Source organism: Saccopteryx bilineata, chromosome 7 (genome assembly GCF_036850765.1).
Source record: "Saccopteryx bilineata isolate mSacBil1 chromosome 7, mSacBil1_pri_phased_curated, whole genome shotgun sequence".
Taxonomy (NCBI): Eukaryota; Metazoa; Chordata; class Mammalia; order Chiroptera; family Emballonuridae; genus Saccopteryx; species Saccopteryx bilineata.
This window is the reverse complement of record NC_089496.1, coordinates 91,920,327-91,938,753: the sequence shown is the minus strand read 5'-3', so window position 1 is coordinate 91,938,753 and position 18,427 is coordinate 91,920,327. Positions and strand designations below refer to the sequence as shown.

Here is an 18,427-nt window from a genome sequence, read left to right as displayed (position 1 = left end):
TATTACTTGTTAAACCTCACATACTACAATGAGGGATGTGGTCATCACAGTGTATATGTGTGTGTGTGTGTGTGTACATACATACATACATATATATACACACACACACATATATATATATATACACTCTATATATGTATGTAGGTATAAATGAGACACCTGCTGTTTCCCCAGCATGGGGTTTGGCAAGAAGGATTTGAAGGGGATAGAGATTGGATATGGGAAACCAAGTAGTAGGCCACCTAATCACCTGGCTTAGAAGTGATGTAGGTCTGGTCTTCATTGATGACAATGGGAATAAAAGGAGTGAAATTCAGTTGACTAGGTAAAGAATGTGGAATTGAATGTTCTCATTTCAGAACCCCAAAGAAAAACTAGAAAGAGTATCTTCTTGAAATGACGATGGGGTATCCGAGTGAAAGTTACCTAGGGGCAGTTAGAAATCTAGATTGAAGTCCAGATTTCACTAGAAAGGATGACTTAGAGCAGCTGTTCTCAACCTGTGGGTCGCGACCCCGGTGGGGGTCAAACGACCAAAACACAGGGGTCGCCTAAAGCCATCGGAAATACATATTTTATTTAAAAATGTATTGTATAATAAATATGTATTTTCCGATGACTTTAGGCGACCCCTGTGTTTTGGTCGTTCGACCCCCGCCGGGGTCGCGACCCACAGGTTGAGAACCACTGACTTAGAGGTTTTCAGCACAGACTGATAGAAACGTATAGTCATTTGAGCATCCTGAGCAGAAAGTGTGTTTACATTTCTGCAGGAGGGCCTTGAGGAAACATCACAGCTGGGCCATGTTAATTCAGAGAAGGTGATCCTGTTATATTGAAACAGTGAGAAACAGACGTTTGCCACACAATTAAGTAGTCAAATTAAGGAGTCTTTATTGCAAAAATCCGGCGACCAATGAGGGAACTAGTGTTCCAAAAACTCGCAGCCCCAAACAGGAACAAGCTTTTAAAGGCAAAATTACATTCTGGCCAGGGTATGGGGAGGAGTAAAACAAAGCAATGAAACAAATTCATTTAAATGTATATCTATAGGGTTAATTCAGGGAGAAACATTCTGGGTACATCTGCAACCTTGCAAAACTAGCCCAAGGCCAGGGGTAGGGAGTCTTTTAGAAAAAGTAAGTTCTGCTAAAAGTGTCTTTGTTTTTAGAGAAAGTTAAGTTCTGCTAAAAGTTACTTATGCTAAGAACCTTTCTTTTCTACATTTCAGTCCAAAAAGACAACAAAAAGCATGTTTATTATTCATTAGTGAAGGAAAATAGCAGACATAACTTCACTGTTGACTCCTGCCCTCATCAGAGCCCATAGTCACAGGCCTCCACGCTGTTCTGCAAATACAGTTTTAAGAAACCGCTGAAGGACTTCATACCAGGGAGGAGGGCCGACACTGTGGGATCTCCCTTCATGGCTGCCATCCAGAGCTTAAGTTTTGGAGTGTGGTCTACACACCTGTGGGAGATGGAAAGAAGGAGTGAGCTAGATTAAACAGGAAGGCATTGCAAAGTCTCCTATTGTCGTTATCACCCTACAGTTTCATTTTGTCGTCTAACCTTTTAAAGTAGTTCTTTAAAAATACTTCTTTAGGTGACGGAAGACAATTGGACTTTGGGTGATGGGAATGCAGCATAATCAAATGTAAAAATAACCTAGAGATGGTTTCTCTGAACATATGTACCTTGATTTATCAATATCACCCCACTATAATTAATTTTAAAAAACAAAATATCATTGTAAAAAAATAAGAAAAAAAATACTTCTTTAAAATGCACATAATCTGGCCCTGGCTGGTTGGCTCAGTGGTAGAGCGTTGGCCTGGCGTGCAGGAGTCCCGGGTTCAATTCCCGGCCAGGGCACACAAGAAAAGTGCCCATCTGCTTCTCCACCCCTCCCCTTCTCCTTCCTCTCTGTCTCTCTCTTCCCCTCCCGCAGTTAAGGCTCCATTGGAGCAAAGACAGCCCGGGCGCTGGGGATGGCTCCATGGCCTCTGCCTCAGGCACTAGAGTGGCTCTGGTTGCAACAGAGCGATGCCCCGGATGGGCAGAGCATTGCCCCCTGGTGGGCATGCCGGGTGGATCCCGGTTGGGCACATGCGGGAGTCTGTCTGACTGCCTCCCCGTTTCCAGCTTCAGAAAAATACAAAAAATAAATAAAATAAAATAAAAAGAGAGATCAAACTGATGATTGCCAGTTGGGAGAGGATGGGAGGGATGGGTGGTAAAGGTGAAGGGGAATACTATCAATAATTGATAAATTTGTACAGTGATAGATGATTACCAGACTTATTGTGTTAATCACATTGTAAGGCATAGTAATACCAAATCATTATATTGTATACCTGAAACTAATATAATATAGTATACTAACTATACTTAAATTTTAAAAATATTCATAAAAATTTTTAAATAAAAATTTTTAAAAAGAATAGTAAAAGAAACCTGAAGAGCTCTAAGCTCTAACAGGAAGTACACCAATGTGACTGCCAAACTTCAAAATATGGAGCTTGGAAACTAGCCATGGGAATCTTACTGGTAAAAGTGAGGTAGCATTGGCCATACAACCCTGCATGACAGCCTTATAAAAATGTACATCCTTAGAGATGTTTTCTCTGAACATATGTACCCTGATTTATCAATGTCACCCCACTAAAATTAATTTTAAAAAAAGAATAAACCAATGATGGCATATAAAAAAAATGTACATCCTTACAGATTTAAAAAATTTCAATTACAGTTGACATTCAATATTATGTTAGTTTCAGGTATACAGCATAGTGGTTAGACATTTATAAAACACACAAAATGATCCCCCAATAACTCTAGTACCCATCTGACACTATATATACTTATAATAATATTACTGACTACATTCTCCATGCTGTACTTCCCCGTGACTATTTTGTAACTACCAATTGTACTTCTTAATCTCTTTACCTTTTTCACCCAGCAACTGCCCTCCCCAACCTTCCTTATGGATTTTTACTTAAGAGGGAAGGAGTAAGTTACTTTTAAAACATTTTACGGCCCTGGCTGGTTGGCTCAGTGATAGAGCGTCGAGCCGGCCAGGGCACACAGGAGAAGCGCCCAACTGCTTCTCCACCCCTCCGCCTCTCCTTCCTCTCTGTCTCTTCCCCTCCCACAGCTAAGGCTCCATTGGAGCAAAGTTGGCCCAGGCACTAAGGATGGCTCTGCGGCCTCTGCCTCAGGCGCTAGAATGGCTCTGGTTGCAACAGAGCGACGCCCCAGATGGGCAGAGCATTGCCCCCTGGTGGGCATGCTGGGTGGATCCCAGTCAGGTGCATGCGGGAGTCTGTCTGACTGCCTCCCCGTTTCCAACTTCAGAAAAATACAAAAACAAACAAAAAAAACCAAACAAAAACATTTTACTACACATCACAGGACTCCTGCCTCCCTCCCCAGATGGGAAGCCGTGGTAAGTGTAGATCAGCAGTTCTCAACCTGTGGGTCGCGACCCCGGCGGGGGTCGAACGACCAAAACACAGGGGTCGCCTATTTCCGATGGCTTTAGGTGACCCCTGTGTTTTGGTCGTTCGACCCCCGCCGGGGTCACAACCCACAGGTTGAGAACCGCTGGTGTAGATATATAATATGCCCAAGTCTTTCCTCCTGTTTTTTCCTACTCATAACAGTTGCACAAAAATATTTCAATTTTGTTCAGAAAAAAGATCAGTATATACTACTTCAATTATCATTATTCTAAATTATGCACAAAATATCCAAATGTCTTACTCATTTAACTCCAGTGCTTCCAGTCGTTCAAACCAGGGCCAGATGAGGTAATCAATCATAGAAAGTGAATTACCACCAAAGAAGGTTGTCTTCTTGTTGGTCAGAACCTGAACATTAAACAGCGTAAGAGAACTTACTTGTGCATCTAGTAAGACTCATCATCAGAGATGATGCAGGGGAGTTAAGTAGAGGAGTGAGGGTAGCAGCTTTTACCCTGACATATCTAAGTTCACTTTCTGTCTGTTCAGTTTTAGCTTAGAATCTGTTTGGGATGAAGCAAAACAATCAATAAAATAAACTGGAAAGCAGAGAAAAAATAACCAACAGAGTACAAGATCTTCATAATATAACAAAGGACTGGCATTCAGAATACAGAAAGAACTGGGAATCAAGAAAAAAGGCAAACCCACTAGAAAATTGGGCAAGGCTTGCACTTAACAAAAAATGGAAGTCCAGATGGCCAATAACCATTTGAAAAGGGGCTCAACTCCATTAGTTATCGGGGAAATGCAAATTAGAAACAAAATTAATACTATTATTACACATCCATCAGGATGGCTAAATGAACAAAGACTAAAGTTAGCCAGGGTGTGAAACCACTGCGGATAGGACTGTAAATTGGTACAACCATGTTTTAATAGTAATAAAGCTGAGTGCACGTTCGCTTTATAACCCAGTACTTGTACTTGGAGCAAAAAGGATAAACTAAACTTGTGGTACAGACATATGCTAGATGGAACTAACCAAGAACAGGTGTGAACTATAACATAGATGAACTTTGCAAACCTAATACTGTATGAAGGAAGGTGACTCAAAAGAGTGTATATTATATGCTATGATTCCATTTGTACAGAGTAAAAACAATGGGCAAAACTAAGACTCTGTTTTTGATATGGGTGCTGGTTCTATGGTTATGTTCTCTTTGGACAAATTCATCAAGCTGCACTCTTATGTTTTGGGTACATTGCATATAATTCTTCAATAAAACAATTTACTTAAAATATACTAGAAATAACCGGATTAACTATCAACTATTAAATAAATATATGATACAATTGTTTGAAAACCAAGCACAAATAGTATATTTCTGAAATATAAGAAGGTAATTGGTATTATAGTTTTGTCAAAGGGGGGAAACTGAGAATATTACTTGATTAACACCAAACCAACTTACCAATTATAAAACTTCTATATTTTTTTTCAGGGCCCATATAATATTCTACATTGTAAATTGATTGTTTAAATCTACCTGAGTATTTGGAATGTCTCAAGGCCAAGAGGAAGACTCCACCTAAAGGCCCAAAATGCAGCTCTGAGCCAAAGGAAGTAAAACTCATCTGGACTTTGCCAAGAGTCTGTATGATTCATGGCAGATTCTTTGTGGTGGGAATTATTTATTATATAATACTAAATAGAAAATAAGAACACAGAGTGATGTCTATGCTCCGATTGCAGCTGTGTTCATTTTTTTTTTTTAATATGTGGACAAGGACTGGAAACAGCATGAAAAAAAATAGGTGAGCCTGACCAGACAGTGGCGCAGTGGATAGAGCGTCAGACTGGGATGAGGACCCAGGTTCGAAACCCCGAGGTCGCCAGCTTGAGTGCAAGCTCATCTGGTTTGAGCAAAGCTCACCAGTTTGGACCCAAGGTTGCTGGCTTGAGCAAGGGGTTACTCAGTCTGCTGAAGGCCCACAGTCAAGGCACATATGAGAAAGCAATCAATGAACAACTAAGGTGTCGCAACGAAAAACTAATGATTGATGCTTCTCATCTCTCTCTGTTCCTGTCTGACTGTACCTATCTGTCCTTCTCTCTGACTTTCTCTCTGTCTCTGTAAAAAAATAAAAATAATAAAAAAATTAAAAAAATATATATATATATGTGACGCATTATAGAAATGTTGAATTTCCTTGTTCTTTTAACATCAATGCAACAAAATGTTTTAAAAGCATGCCCATGACAAAATATTTTTAGGTGTTTTGTGTTTTGGTTTATAAAACAGCTTGTAGCAATCTGTGATAAACTAAAATTTCTTATTTGGTATTATTACTAATTGCTGAAAAGTCATTTGGGAAATGGGTATATGAAGAAAAGAGTGGAAAAAAGAAGAGGGTAGATGAAGTGTATCGTTTACTCTGAGTAAAGCTAAGGAGACGTGGTTGATTACCTCCTCAAGCTTGCTGAATTCTTTACGAATTTCTTCTTTGAGGCCAGAGCAGTCTTCCTTATCTTTATTTCTAATGAAGTTTCCTACCAAAGGTGGTACCTAGACAGAGAATAATTTCTTAGTTCATCAGTGGAAGGCTAAGAATACTGGCCTCATATAAAAACACAACAGAACCCTTACAACTCCAGTGTCAGGAGTGTTTTAGAAACTTCAAGGGTGCACCATTCCTGTGTTCACAGAGGTCATATGCTGATCTTAGAAACAGTTTTGTGGCCTAAGATGCTGTATTAAACAGGATTTTATAAATTGCAAATAACAGAACCCACTTTGGCAAGTTTAAGCCAAAAATATCTTTAAAGGACACAGTGCCTCATTGAATTGTTGGGAGGCTAAAAATATAGGCTTGGAACTAAGGGGGAATATTTCAAAACCATGGTCGAACTGGCCTGAAAGGACCCACTGTGACCACTGAGCTGAAACTAGGGGTATAATTTGTGTCACTGCCAGCAACTGGACTCAGGTGACTAATGCCATCAGCACCAAAGCCGTTTCTTACCCTGGAATCTAATTTTGCAACCACCACTGCTCCTGAAAAGCAGAAGCTCTGCCACCTGCCACTCTCCCCAGGGCTTCTCACCAAGCCTATTTCCTCACACTAACCATTTCTGAACTGAACTCTGCCACGTGTGTATCTGACAGGACAGCCTTGGTCCCAGGCCTTGGCCCCAACTGCAGAAGGAGCTGGGGAAGAGAATTTTTTGATTTCTACCTTGGAGAGGTAGAGAAGACTGTTCCAAGAGGAGTGACAATCTAAAGACCTGACAGGTGTAGGGTCACATACTTTAATGCTTGTCGTGGAGGTATTTGTGTGTTTTAATACTTCAGTCTCTGGTATCATCTCATTGCAAGAGACAGAGGCCCACTCATCCCAGTTCTAAATAAACAGGCTCTCGGGGAAAATAGAGAAGCCCCTGAGACCCCAGCCATGCCAGTTCAGCTTGCCCTCAGTGGAACTGAGGGTGGGTGGGCAGCCCTTCCATCCACATTTCCTTCCTGGTCCTTCATCTTTGCTTCTCCTTACATGTCTTCCATATTATTTTCTATATATATTTCCCTTTGCAGTGTTCTTAATTTCCACTTCCCTAAAAATGTGTATTTTTTTAAACATGGTTTTGGTTTGTCAAGTTTCCAATTATATACATATATCCAAAGCTTCCCTACTTCTGGTCTAGTCTGTCTCAGTTCCAAGTTTCTAGGAAAGAAGACGATTGGGCTGGGGGTGCAGAAAGGGACATTTCTAGTTTGCTGAGCTGTGACCAGGAGGGTGGGGTCATATGGTACCTAAGACCCCCTCTTTCTGAATGTAAGTAGGAAGGTAATATTGGGCATCTCAAGCCTTTTAGCTCATTTTCCTTCTAACAGCACAACAAATCTCTTCTTACTCTTTAAGAAAATTCTCCAACATCTTTCTTATAAATGCTGTAGCCCATGTCCATCATCTTGGATAGCAGTGATCTCACTGTTCTCTCCCTCTCATCCTGCTAAGCCACTTTCCCTTCCTCCTTCCTCATCAGCTCCCCTTTCTTTGCATGGTCTGCTTAAACAATATGTCTTCTTTGTAAGTCCCATCTTTGTGGTATTTCTCTAACCATTTCTTTCTCTAGAGACAAGATACCTGCTCACAAAAATGAGGGGATCAAGGAACATGCAGATACTCCAGTATTTTCAGCCTTTTGTATTATGCATTTCCACCAATGAACTACAAGTTGGTTTTGCATCTCATTTGCATAATCAAACAACTTTCTTTGACTTGTCATTTGCTTTTCTGTTTAAAAAAAAATCAAATGCTTCTTTTTTTTATTGCTTCATATTCATTTTGAAATATCTACTAATTTTTGTGAGCAGTATATTTCTGTTTATGCTGACACAGGATGACAAAGTAACAGAATTCTAGAGAAAGAGACATAACGTGAAGTTGCTATTCCTGCTGTCTACTATTGGTTGTGTCTTTATTAATACTAACTGTTTCAACTAATCTATAACATTGATGTTAATTATGATGCAAACAGTTCTTCTCCAGGAATGCCATACATACAGCTGAGAACTATTGCCAACACAGTAGAGAAGCTCACTGCTAGCCACTGGCTAGAACATCTAGAGCTAGCACTGAGCCCTGGCCAGGTAGCTCAGCTGGTTAGAGCATCATCCTGATACAGCATCGTTGTGGGTTCAATCCTCAGTAAGGGTACATATAAGAATCAACCAATGAATGTATAAATAAGTAGAACAACAAATTGATGTGGTTTTTTTCCCTCTCTCCACCTTCCTACTTTCCTCTCTCTAAAAAAGTTAAAAAAAAACAAAACTAACACTGAGATTTACCATTTATTAGACTCTACTCAGTGTTTTATATGAATTGATTTTTATGATGAGAAACAATTATATAACTGATTTTTATCTCTGAGGAGGGAACAACTGTACTCATTTTACAAATAATGACCTGAGAAACAAATAAAGCAGTAAATTGCTAAGTAACTTATTAACTAATTGCTAAGTAACTTATTAACAAGATGGAAGTGGCAGAGCCAGCCACAAACCCAGGCAGTGAGTCACCAGTGATGGGACCGCTGCCCTCACCCCAGGGACCATGCCCTGGTGCAACACGCAGGCAGGAAGGTCGCTGACAAGGAAACGTTAGTATGTGTGGGAACACAAAACTGGGCACTCATCCGGTCTGGACAAGCTTTCTGAAGGAGACAGTATCTGAGCAGATACATTAAAGAGGATTTTGAGATAACCAGGCAAAGTAAGAAGGGGAAGAGTCTTCCAGCAAGAGTTGATAGTTGGCGAATTTGGGAAAACTGAAAGCATTCAGTATGGCTGGAATATAAGGAGACAGGTGAAGAGGGTTAACTTTGGAGAAGTAAACAGAAACTGATCAAGAAAGGGCTTGCAAGGGAAAAGGGAAAAGGGGAAGGGAAGGGAAAGGATGGGAAAGGAAAGAAGGAAAGAAAACAGGAAAGAAGGAAAGAAAGGAAGAAGAAAGAAAAGAGGGAGGGAGGGAAAGGGCTTGCAGGACATGTCAGGGCAGAAAAGAGTGTAATACTGTTTTGTTTTCCTTTCCCAAATTACTGAACTATAAATGACCACTGATGTAGCTTAAACAAAATAGGAACTAAAATTTCACATACCTTAGAAAATAACTCAAAGACCATCTTTTGGCACGCTTTCTCATAGGGGTCACCTGGCAGCAGCTTCTTCCCTGGGTATGCTTCATCCAGGTACTCACAAGTAATGACCGACTCGCAGATGAGCTGGCCCTGACTGTTCTCCAGAACCGGCACCAGACCAACGGGATTCTTCTCAAAGAACCACTCAGGCTTATTTTTCAGGTTGATGTTGATGACTTCGTGCCTGAAAAACACATAGAAGACAAAAGAATGAAATATTTTTTTGTATTTCTGAATAAATCCTCACTGGTCCTACTATCCACCAGATGCCAAATTTAGAAGTCCACTTGGCCTTGATTTCTCCCCCTGCCCCCATCCCCCTTCCTCAAGTCAAATAGTTCAGCTAAATCTGTCAAACTAGACTTCCAAATCATACTGACTTTCTTCACTTCTCAGGCTTATCACTGCTACCTCATCCAAAACATCATCAGCCACCTGGACCTATACGACAGTCCCCTACCAGCCTCTAAACATTCACTGCAGCCTCCGTTCTATACACATGGCCAGGTGGAGCTTTGACAAAAGTAAATTAAATTAAGCCACTCTCCTGCTTACAATCCTTGGACTGTTCCTCACTGCAAAGAGGATAAGCTCTAAATCACTTTCTATGACACGAAAGGTACACTTGATCTGTCACACTTGTTTCCTAAGACTTTCTGTCTGGTTATTCAGAACTGGCCACAATGGCCTTTTATATATTCCTTGCATTTGCAAGACATGTTCCCACTTCAGAGCACTGGCATTTACTGGTCCTCTGCCTGTCTTCCCAGGTCAAACTCCACCTGCACAGAGAGGCCCTCCCCGACCCTCATTCTGAGCGCTGAGAGCCTCCATTATGGGGTCATATTGTTTTACTTTCTTCATTGACTTGATATGTATCTGAAACTACTTTGATCATTTATTTACCCATTTATTACATCAACTCCCTAGAATGTAAGCTCCATGAAAGCAAAGATCTTATGTGTTTTGTTCATATTAATAAACACATAAAAGCAAGTTTAAAATAGATTTAAATGCTATGAAGAAAATAAAAATAGTTTCAGATAGGCACTCAGTTAATATGTGTTGAATGGGTGAATAAGTAAGTGGAAATCCTTCAATACTGTCAGTAAAATACTACATTTTTGGCTAAGAGGTACCTTATTGAGCCTCTTAAAAAATGACATAGGGAAAATAAAAATTCATGTTAACCATATTTTTAAATAAATAAAAAGCATTATGTACTATTAATGTTAAAATTGCACATATGAAACCAAACTTGGTATTATTAGAAAAAAGTGTAAAGTTGGGGTTTTGCGGGGCCCTTCAAAAGTCAGGAGCCCAGGGCGCACCCAGTGCGCCCGCCATTAAATCCGCCTCTGCTACTGCCCACTGCGTGAGTGATAATCAACATGATTACATTCAATTCCTTTTGCTAATTTGGATAGAAAGTTCCTTGCTTTTTACAAGGGTATATAAAGCAGCGGTCACGACCCCGGCGGGGATCCAACGACCAAAACACAGGGGTCGCCTAAAGCCATCGGAAATAGGCGACCCCTGTGTTTTGGTCGTTCGACCCCCGCCGGGGTCGCGACCCACAGGTTGAGAACCGCTGGTATAAAGGAATACAAAACACCCACAAAATATGCTTTCAGGTTAAATCTCCATGCATTGATATTTAAAAAAAAAAATACTGCATGGTAAATTGTACAAAGTAAACCCAAAAGGAAGAAAGCAGGAGAAATCTGGGGCTATATTCAGATTGTAACTCGATCTAACTTGTATTTTACCTGACAAATTTTAGAGGAAATAAGGGAAAGTAAAGTATCACATAATTGCTAAAGCCAGATCTAGTCAAAGCTAGATAACTGTTCAATAGAACAGATTAGTTATTCAAAAAAACATAAAGTAACAATTTTTGTTTCCTATTTCCGCATCCACCACAGTATCTAGAATAGCACTTAGTCTGCGGATTAAAATATGTAATCACCCATGGAAACAAAGGAATAGCCACATGAAACAGAGATAGAGAGGAGAGTTTAAAGCAGGGGTCCCCAAACTAAGCCCGGGCCGCATGCGGCCCCCTGAGGCCATTTATCCGGCCCCCGCTGCACTTCTGGAAGGGGCACCTCTTTCATTGGTGGTCAGTGAGAGGAGCATAGTTCCCATTGAAATACTGGTCAGTTTGTTGATTTAAATTTACTTGTTCTTTATTTTAAATATTGTATTTGTTCCCGTTTTGTTTTTTTACTTTAAAATAAGATATGTGTAGTGTGCATAGGAATTTGTTCATAGTTTTTTTTATAGTACGGCCCTCCAACAGTCTGAGGGACAGTGAACTGGCCCCCTGTGTAAAAAGTTTAGGGACCCCTGGTTTAAAGGTTCATGTGCTGAGCAAATACTGGACACTCAGATATGAGTCATTGCAAGAAAAATAAAGCCCTCTGCCAAGGAATTATCAACACTTCTGAAATTTTACACTATAAAAACAAAAGGTAGATCCTGGGCTTTCATACAAACATTTGGTGGTAACCTAGCATTATGAGCCAACAAGTCAACATACTTGCCACAACAAGTTGGAGGACGCACCTTTGAAAGAAAACCATGCTTTGTTAGGTTGTATCTTGTGGTAAAAATCTAGTACCTCGCTGATAAAAGCCTCCTGGGACTCAGAACTGGTCATGAATGTAGCAGATCTCTGTTTGCACTTCCTGGCAGCTGTCACCACTCTTTGCCACCCATACACACACTATTATGGTAAAAATCATTACAATTTTCCTTTGGAAAACTCCCAGTAAGGGAGAGCTGCTTTCAACCTTGAGTTGCAGAAGGGCACATAACCAGGACTTGATGCCCTGAATTCAGCTGAATCTTGCTCTTGAACTTTTCAATTTCAGGAGCTCAAGATAGGTCTTTTTTCAGTCCAATTTTAATTCGAGTTCCCTTACCTGCAATAAAAGATTTCTGACTAATATAGAAAATACTCTAGTATTTGGATAAAATAGCGTTTTGGATAAATGTTACTAAATGTTGAGTATTTTGCTATGTGTTCAGAGTCAATTTCATCCAAATAAGATGCCAAATTTAGTGAGGTGTGGGCTTATCCATAAATAATTTTTTTTCTTTACACTGCATCTTATATTTCTTTTAGGGAAGAGAATTTGCCTGCTTAATTCTTCCCCTAGAAGACTAACAGAGCTGCTGCCTGTCACCGACTTAACTGGAGCCCATTTTTCTAATCCATAAAATGGTTAGGTTCGTCTGAATGGAGTGTCCTAGACTGCTGGGTTCCCCCCGCCCCCGCCTCCCCAGGGACGGGGTCCATAACTTGCTATGCTCTCCCCAAAAGGCTGGGAAAAGTCATCTACCTGGCAGTAACGGGGCCCTACCCGAGACTGCCATCCCCGCCGCCGGCAGCACCAGTTCCTGGCCGGCTCGGAGAGCGGCCTCCGTCTGCATCCTCACCTGATTCCCTTGGCCTTCAGGACGAGGCGCGTCCTCTCGGCGAACGGGCAGAACCTCATGCTGTAGAGGCGGATCAGGCCCTCGGGGACCGGCCCCGGGGGCGCGCTTCCTGCCGGGGAGAAGTGGATGTGGTTACCGCCGGTGGAGAGGCCCGGACCCCAGCCCCGCGCCGCGCCCGGCCGCGGAGAGGTCCCGCGCACTGCCACCCCGACCGGTGCCCCGCGGAAGGAAGCGCTGGTGGGGGAGGGGGGGGATCGGCTCCGGGGCAGCCGCACCAGGACCCGCGGCCAGGGTCGCCCGAGATCACCCTCGCCTCTCGCGGCGGGCAGGCCTCACCCTTCCCCAGGCTCTTGGCTGACCCTCCGGACATCGTGATGCAGCGAAGGCCGAGCTCTCCTCCGGGGTTTGCAGGCGATTCACGAAGTAACCGTCCCTCCTTTTCTGCCCTCCTCCCTCCCCTCCTCCCGCAGAAGTGCAAACTGGGGGCGGGCTCGCAGCCCCGCCCCCGCAGTTCCCGGGACCGCGCTCGGGCGCAGGGCGAACCCACGCGCAACGGCCCGGAGCAAGCTGCCGCGCGCCGGGCGCTGGTTCACCCCGCTGCAGGAAGGGTCGTGCCGCCCCCGAGGCCCCGGCGTCAGCGCTGGGGGGGAAGTCGCCGCCCACGCCCACCCGCTGCGCCCAGACCCTGTGCCCGCCTTCCCGGTTTTGTGAGGATCCGGATTGAAACCCCGCCGCTGGCTGTTTCGCCCAAGTGTTTCGTGCTGGCCGGGAAATGCGCCCACCAGGAAATGCGCGCGCTCTCTCTCTCTCTCTCCCTCCCAACCCCACCCCCCACCCCTTCCCCCGGGAGCCCCTGACTCAGAACGATGGTAGTCTCTCTCGTCTACCCTCGTTGGGTCGCTGTCGACCCTGACCTCCTCTATTCCCCGGCCCTGCTGGGAAGTCCACTCTGGCCGCCATCACATGGCACAAACCTGGTGTAGCTTCCCCTCTGCTCCAAGGCTTCCCCAGCTTCCGGATCAGAGGCTTGGGCCCAGCGCTCGCTCATGGTTCCAGAACACGGTCCGCAAAGGTTCCCGTCCATGGAGCAGGGACAGGCCGCCCAGCCAGCCACCGGAACAGCCTTCTCGTTTTTCTGTCAGTGCTATCTTAATATGACTACTGAGAGGGTCACTGCCCCTGCTGTACCCGTTGGACACATCCTTTTCATTTTAACCCAGAAGATACAGCCCAGATCTGGGTATTACTAACCTCAGATGGTGCTGTTTTTAAAAAATCTAATTAAACATTTGGATTTTGAAACTCGAGTAGCATTCAGAGTCCGGCAGGTGGCCTGAGGAAAGATACCTAGTTCCCTAGGTCAGTGAAAAATACCTGGCCAAGCGTTTGCTCGGACAGCTCCTCTTAACTTAGGGGTTAGGAGAGAAGGATTCCAGAGGACATGGTACAGATATAAGAAAGGGTAATCAGTGTTTTGTTTGTCTGCCTAGGTTTGAGAACTGGTGACAAGGCAGGGTTAGAGAGAAGCTATTTTGATTTTCGCTGTTAGGGAGGAAACAGAAAGTAGGTGATAAGCACACCTATCTCAGAGCCTTCCTGCCTGAGTTTGATCCTTACTCTCGCTCTGTGTTTATTAGCTCGCTAGGACTAGGACAAAAAAAAACAAACAAACCACAATCTGAGTGGTTTAAACAACAGATATCTAGTCTCACAGCTCTGGAGGCTAGAAGTATCAAGGAGTATCCAGGGTAGGTTCTTTGTGAAGACTGAGAATGTTTCATGCCCCTCCCCTAGCTTCCCGTGGCTTGCTGGCAATCTTTGCCTTTTTTGGGGGAGTGTAGAATTGATAGATAACGTGAATTCCAAACTGCCCTCTTGATGTTCCGCTTATCTGTCAGACCTCACCCTTACTGGACTAATGACCCTGAGACAGAGGAATTCCAAAAAAGCTGAGAAGCCGCCCCAAGGAGGGGCTCCGGACATACCAGGGCTATTGATTCAACACCCACATGCTCGAAGCCCCCCAAGGAGAAGCATTCCAGACATACCAGGACTTTTGCCTCAGTATCCCCTCAGGCTCTCCCAAACACTACATAACTCGCCCCTAGTCTGTAACTGGTGCTCTTCTCCCCCGGAGAAGTGCCTGGCAGGGTTCCTTTCTTCCTTTCAATAAAGCCTGTTACTCTGGTCTTTCGGACTCCCATGGATTCCAACAAGAATCATCTCTGCCTTCATCTTCACATGGTACCCTCCTTATGTGGATGTCTGTGTCCAAAAGCTCCCCTCTTTATAAAGTAAAGTGACCCAACTTTTTTACAATGAAAAGGACAAAAATAAATTGAAGAAAACAATATCGTAAATAAAATAAACATTTTATTCATTGTAACAATAATACACTATAATATGATAAATGTATAATAAAAACATTTGTAATATTTTATATTGTAATTATGCTTACATGCCTATTAACTTTTAATAATTGTAAGAAAAAAAGTACTCATTTAGTAAAACTAAGTATCAAACAAAACCACCAATTTGTAGTGATATTCAGGTATATTTATCATTTTCTAATTTAAAAAAACATGTTTTATGCAACTATTTAATCAAAATGCATTATTAATAGATATGGTTTGGGGTTGGATTTCCACTTTAAAACTCCAATTTCAGGAAAATACTTTTAAATAAAAGTATATGTATTTGGAAATTACTAAATAGATAATGAATTAATAAAACGTGAATTGTGCTTACCTGTCTGTGATTGAATATTCACTGAGAAAGAAAGAATCGTGAGTCTACAATGTCGTATGTGCTGTGTCATGTTTCAATAAGAAGTACACAAAGCGGCCCTGGCCGGTTGGCTCAGTGGTAGAGCGTCGGCCTGGCGTGCAGAAGTCCCGGGTTTGATTCCCGGCCAGGGCACACAGGAGAGGCGCCCATCTGCTTCTCCACCCCTCCCCCTCTCCTTCCTCTCTGTCTCTCTCTTCCCCTCCCGCAGCCGAGGCTCCATTGGAGCAAAAGATGGCCCAGGCGCTGGGGATGGCTCCTTGGCCTCTGCCCCAGGCGCTGGAGTGGCTCTGATCGCAACAGAGCGACACCTCGGAGGGGCAGAGCATCGCCCCCTGGTGGGCAGAGCGTCGCCCCCTGGTGGGCGTGCCGGGTGGATCCCAGTCGGGCGCATGCGGGAGTCTGTCTGACTGTCTCTCCCTGTTTCCAGCTTCAGAAACACACACACACACACACACACACACACACACACACACAAAAAGAAGTACACAAAGCCATTTGCATGCTCGGTGTATCGCGGGCTCTCTCAAGGTCTCCTGTGCAGAGTGCATGCGTCTCATAATCGTGTCTGGCTGCACTGTACTGATCCTTGATGAATCATCATGTCAAATACAAATACGTCATATCACATGCAATGGATCGACTCTGCATTGATTGAATAAGGACATTTACAGATTAGTCTTCCAATATCAAAAAGGAGGACATTTTGTCCCCAAACTACGGCCCGCGGGCCACATGCGGCCCCCCGAGGCCATTTATCTGGCCCCCGCTGCACTTCTGGAAGGGGCACCTCTCTCATTGGTGGTCAGTGAGAGGAACATAGTTCCCATTGAAATACTGGTCAGTTTGTTGATTTAAATTTACTTGTTGTTTATTTTCAATATTGTATTTGTTCCCGTTTTGTTTTTTTACTTTAAAATAAGATATGTGCAGTGTGCATAGGAATTTGTTCATAGTTTTTTTTATAGTCCGGCCCTCCAATGGTCTGAGGGACAGTGAACTGGCCCCCTGTGTAAAAAGTTTGGGGACCCCTGCAGTAATGTTTCTAGACCTTTAGAGTTAGGTACTAAATTTATATGTTGAAGCCTTAACCCCCAGTGTGATCATATTTTGGGATAGGGCCTTTGGGAAGGTATTTATGTTTAGATGAGGTCATGAGGATAGAGCCCCCATGATAGGTTAATGCCCTTACTAGAAGAACTGAAAAAGGAGGACATTTTTCAAGGGAGGAAGGAACTTACAAAAGAAGAACTGTTCTCCCTAAAGGAGAAAAATTGGTCACCTTATAGATATAAAGACACCAGTCATATTAGAATAGGAGTCCATCCTAGTCCAGTATGACCTACCTCATCTTAATTGAATACTGTAATTACAATTGCTATGAATCTATATCCAAATAAAGCCACATTCTGAGGTTCCTGGGATTAGAGCTTCAATATATGAATTTATGAATTTTTAATTCAATGTATGAATTTTTTTATGAAATCATATGAATTATAACAATCCCTCAATAACCATGTGACCGTGGACAAGTTCCCTCTGTGTTTCAGTTCCTTCTCCTGTCAAATGGGATGGTAAAAACCTAATAGTTCCCTTTTAGAATTTGAAGAAGGATTAAGTTAGTAAATACATAGATAGCACCTATAATAGTTCTTGACACAGAATAAGTATTAAATAAATATTTGTTATTAGTTCAGATACTCAATGAAAAAAACGACTGCATTCTTGCTTAAGTGTGGGTCTTGCTTAACTCTTGTTCAGAAAAATAACTTTTTTTTTTTTTTTTACAGAGACAGAGAGTGAGTTAGAGAGAGGGATAGACAGGGACAGACAGACAGCAGACAGACAGGAATGGAGAGAGATGAGAAGCATCAATCATTAGTTTTTCATTGCGCGTTGCAACACCTTAGTTGTTCATTGATTGCTTTCTCATATGTGCCTTGACCGCGGGCCTTCAGCTTACCCAGTAACCCCTTGCTCGAGCCAGTGACCTTGGATTCAAGCTGGTGGGCTTTTGCTCAAACCAGATTAGTCCGCGCTCAAGCTGGCGACCTCGGGGTCTCTAACCTGGGTCCTCTGCCTCCCAGTCCGACGCTCTATCCACTGCGCCACCGCCTGGTCAGGCCAGAAAAATAACTTTTAGAAGATCGTTTAGCACAGGGGTCCCCAAACTACAGCCTGCAGGCTGCATGCAGCCCCCTGAGGCCATTTATCCGGCCCCTGCCACACTTCCAGAAGAGGCACCTCTTTCATTGGTGGTCAGTGAAAGGAGCACTGTAGGTGGCGGCGCCCTAAAGCGTGTTGTCGCTCACGTACAATACTACTTCCGGAGATGCGGGACACAGGCGTCATGGCTCCGGAAGTGTGTCATATCACTTGTTAAGGCTAGCAGTGACAAATATGGAACTGGACATTGACAATCTCATTAGCCAAAAGCAGGCCCATAGTTCCCATTGAAATACTGGTCAGTTTGTTGATTTAAATTTACTTGTTCTTTATTTTAAATATTGTATTTGTTCCCATTTTGTTTTTTTACTTTAAAATAAGATATGTGCAGTGTGCATAGGGATTTGTTCATAGTTTTTTTTATAGTCTGGCCCTCCCAATGGTCTGAGGAACAGTGAACTGGCCCCCTGTGTAAAAAGTTTGGGGACCCCTGTGTTAGCACATGAATGTATCATGCAAATTAACCCTGTAAATTTAAATTTGGCAGCTTAAATTTATAACCTCTAATTGGCTAAATTAAAATTTTCAGATCAAGTTGCTACTTAAGAACTCTTTCTTGGAATGGTCTGTCCCCTAATTAGTATGAATAGTGTAATGTTTTGTTGAAATGACTTAAAAGATCCAATCCATCAATAAAGTAAAAAGTTAATTTTTCAAAGAAATAAGTTGAAAAGAAAATATACATCCCAGGAAACGACTATACTGTTAGCACTGCTCTGCATTATCATGGATCACTTTCAAGCCCTTTGTGGTCATATGCGTGATATGTCAATACCTGGATACACTCTGCAGGTAGCCACAGGGAA

The 18,427-nt window shown here is 42.8% G+C and overlaps 1 protein-coding gene across 1 annotated transcript; it reads right to left on the bottom strand.

The window, feature by feature from the left end:
• Positions 1 to 869: 869 nt before the first annotated feature.
• GSTO1 (glutathione S-transferase omega 1) lies at positions 870 to 13,351 on the bottom strand. Its single transcript, XM_066239636.1, has 6 exons — positions 12,948 to 13,351; positions 12,612 to 12,720; positions 9,129 to 9,351; positions 5,938 to 6,036; positions 3,768 to 3,874; positions 870 to 1,470 (listed from the first exon to the last, which is right to left on the bottom strand). Exons 1-6 carry the CDS (start codon positions 12,979 to 12,981, stop codon positions 1,317 to 1,319), a joined length of 726 nt encoding a protein of 241 aa, XP_066095733.1. The 5' UTR covers positions 12,982 to 13,351; the 3' UTR covers positions 870 to 1,316.
• Positions 13,352 to 18,427: the final 5,076 nt, after the last annotated feature.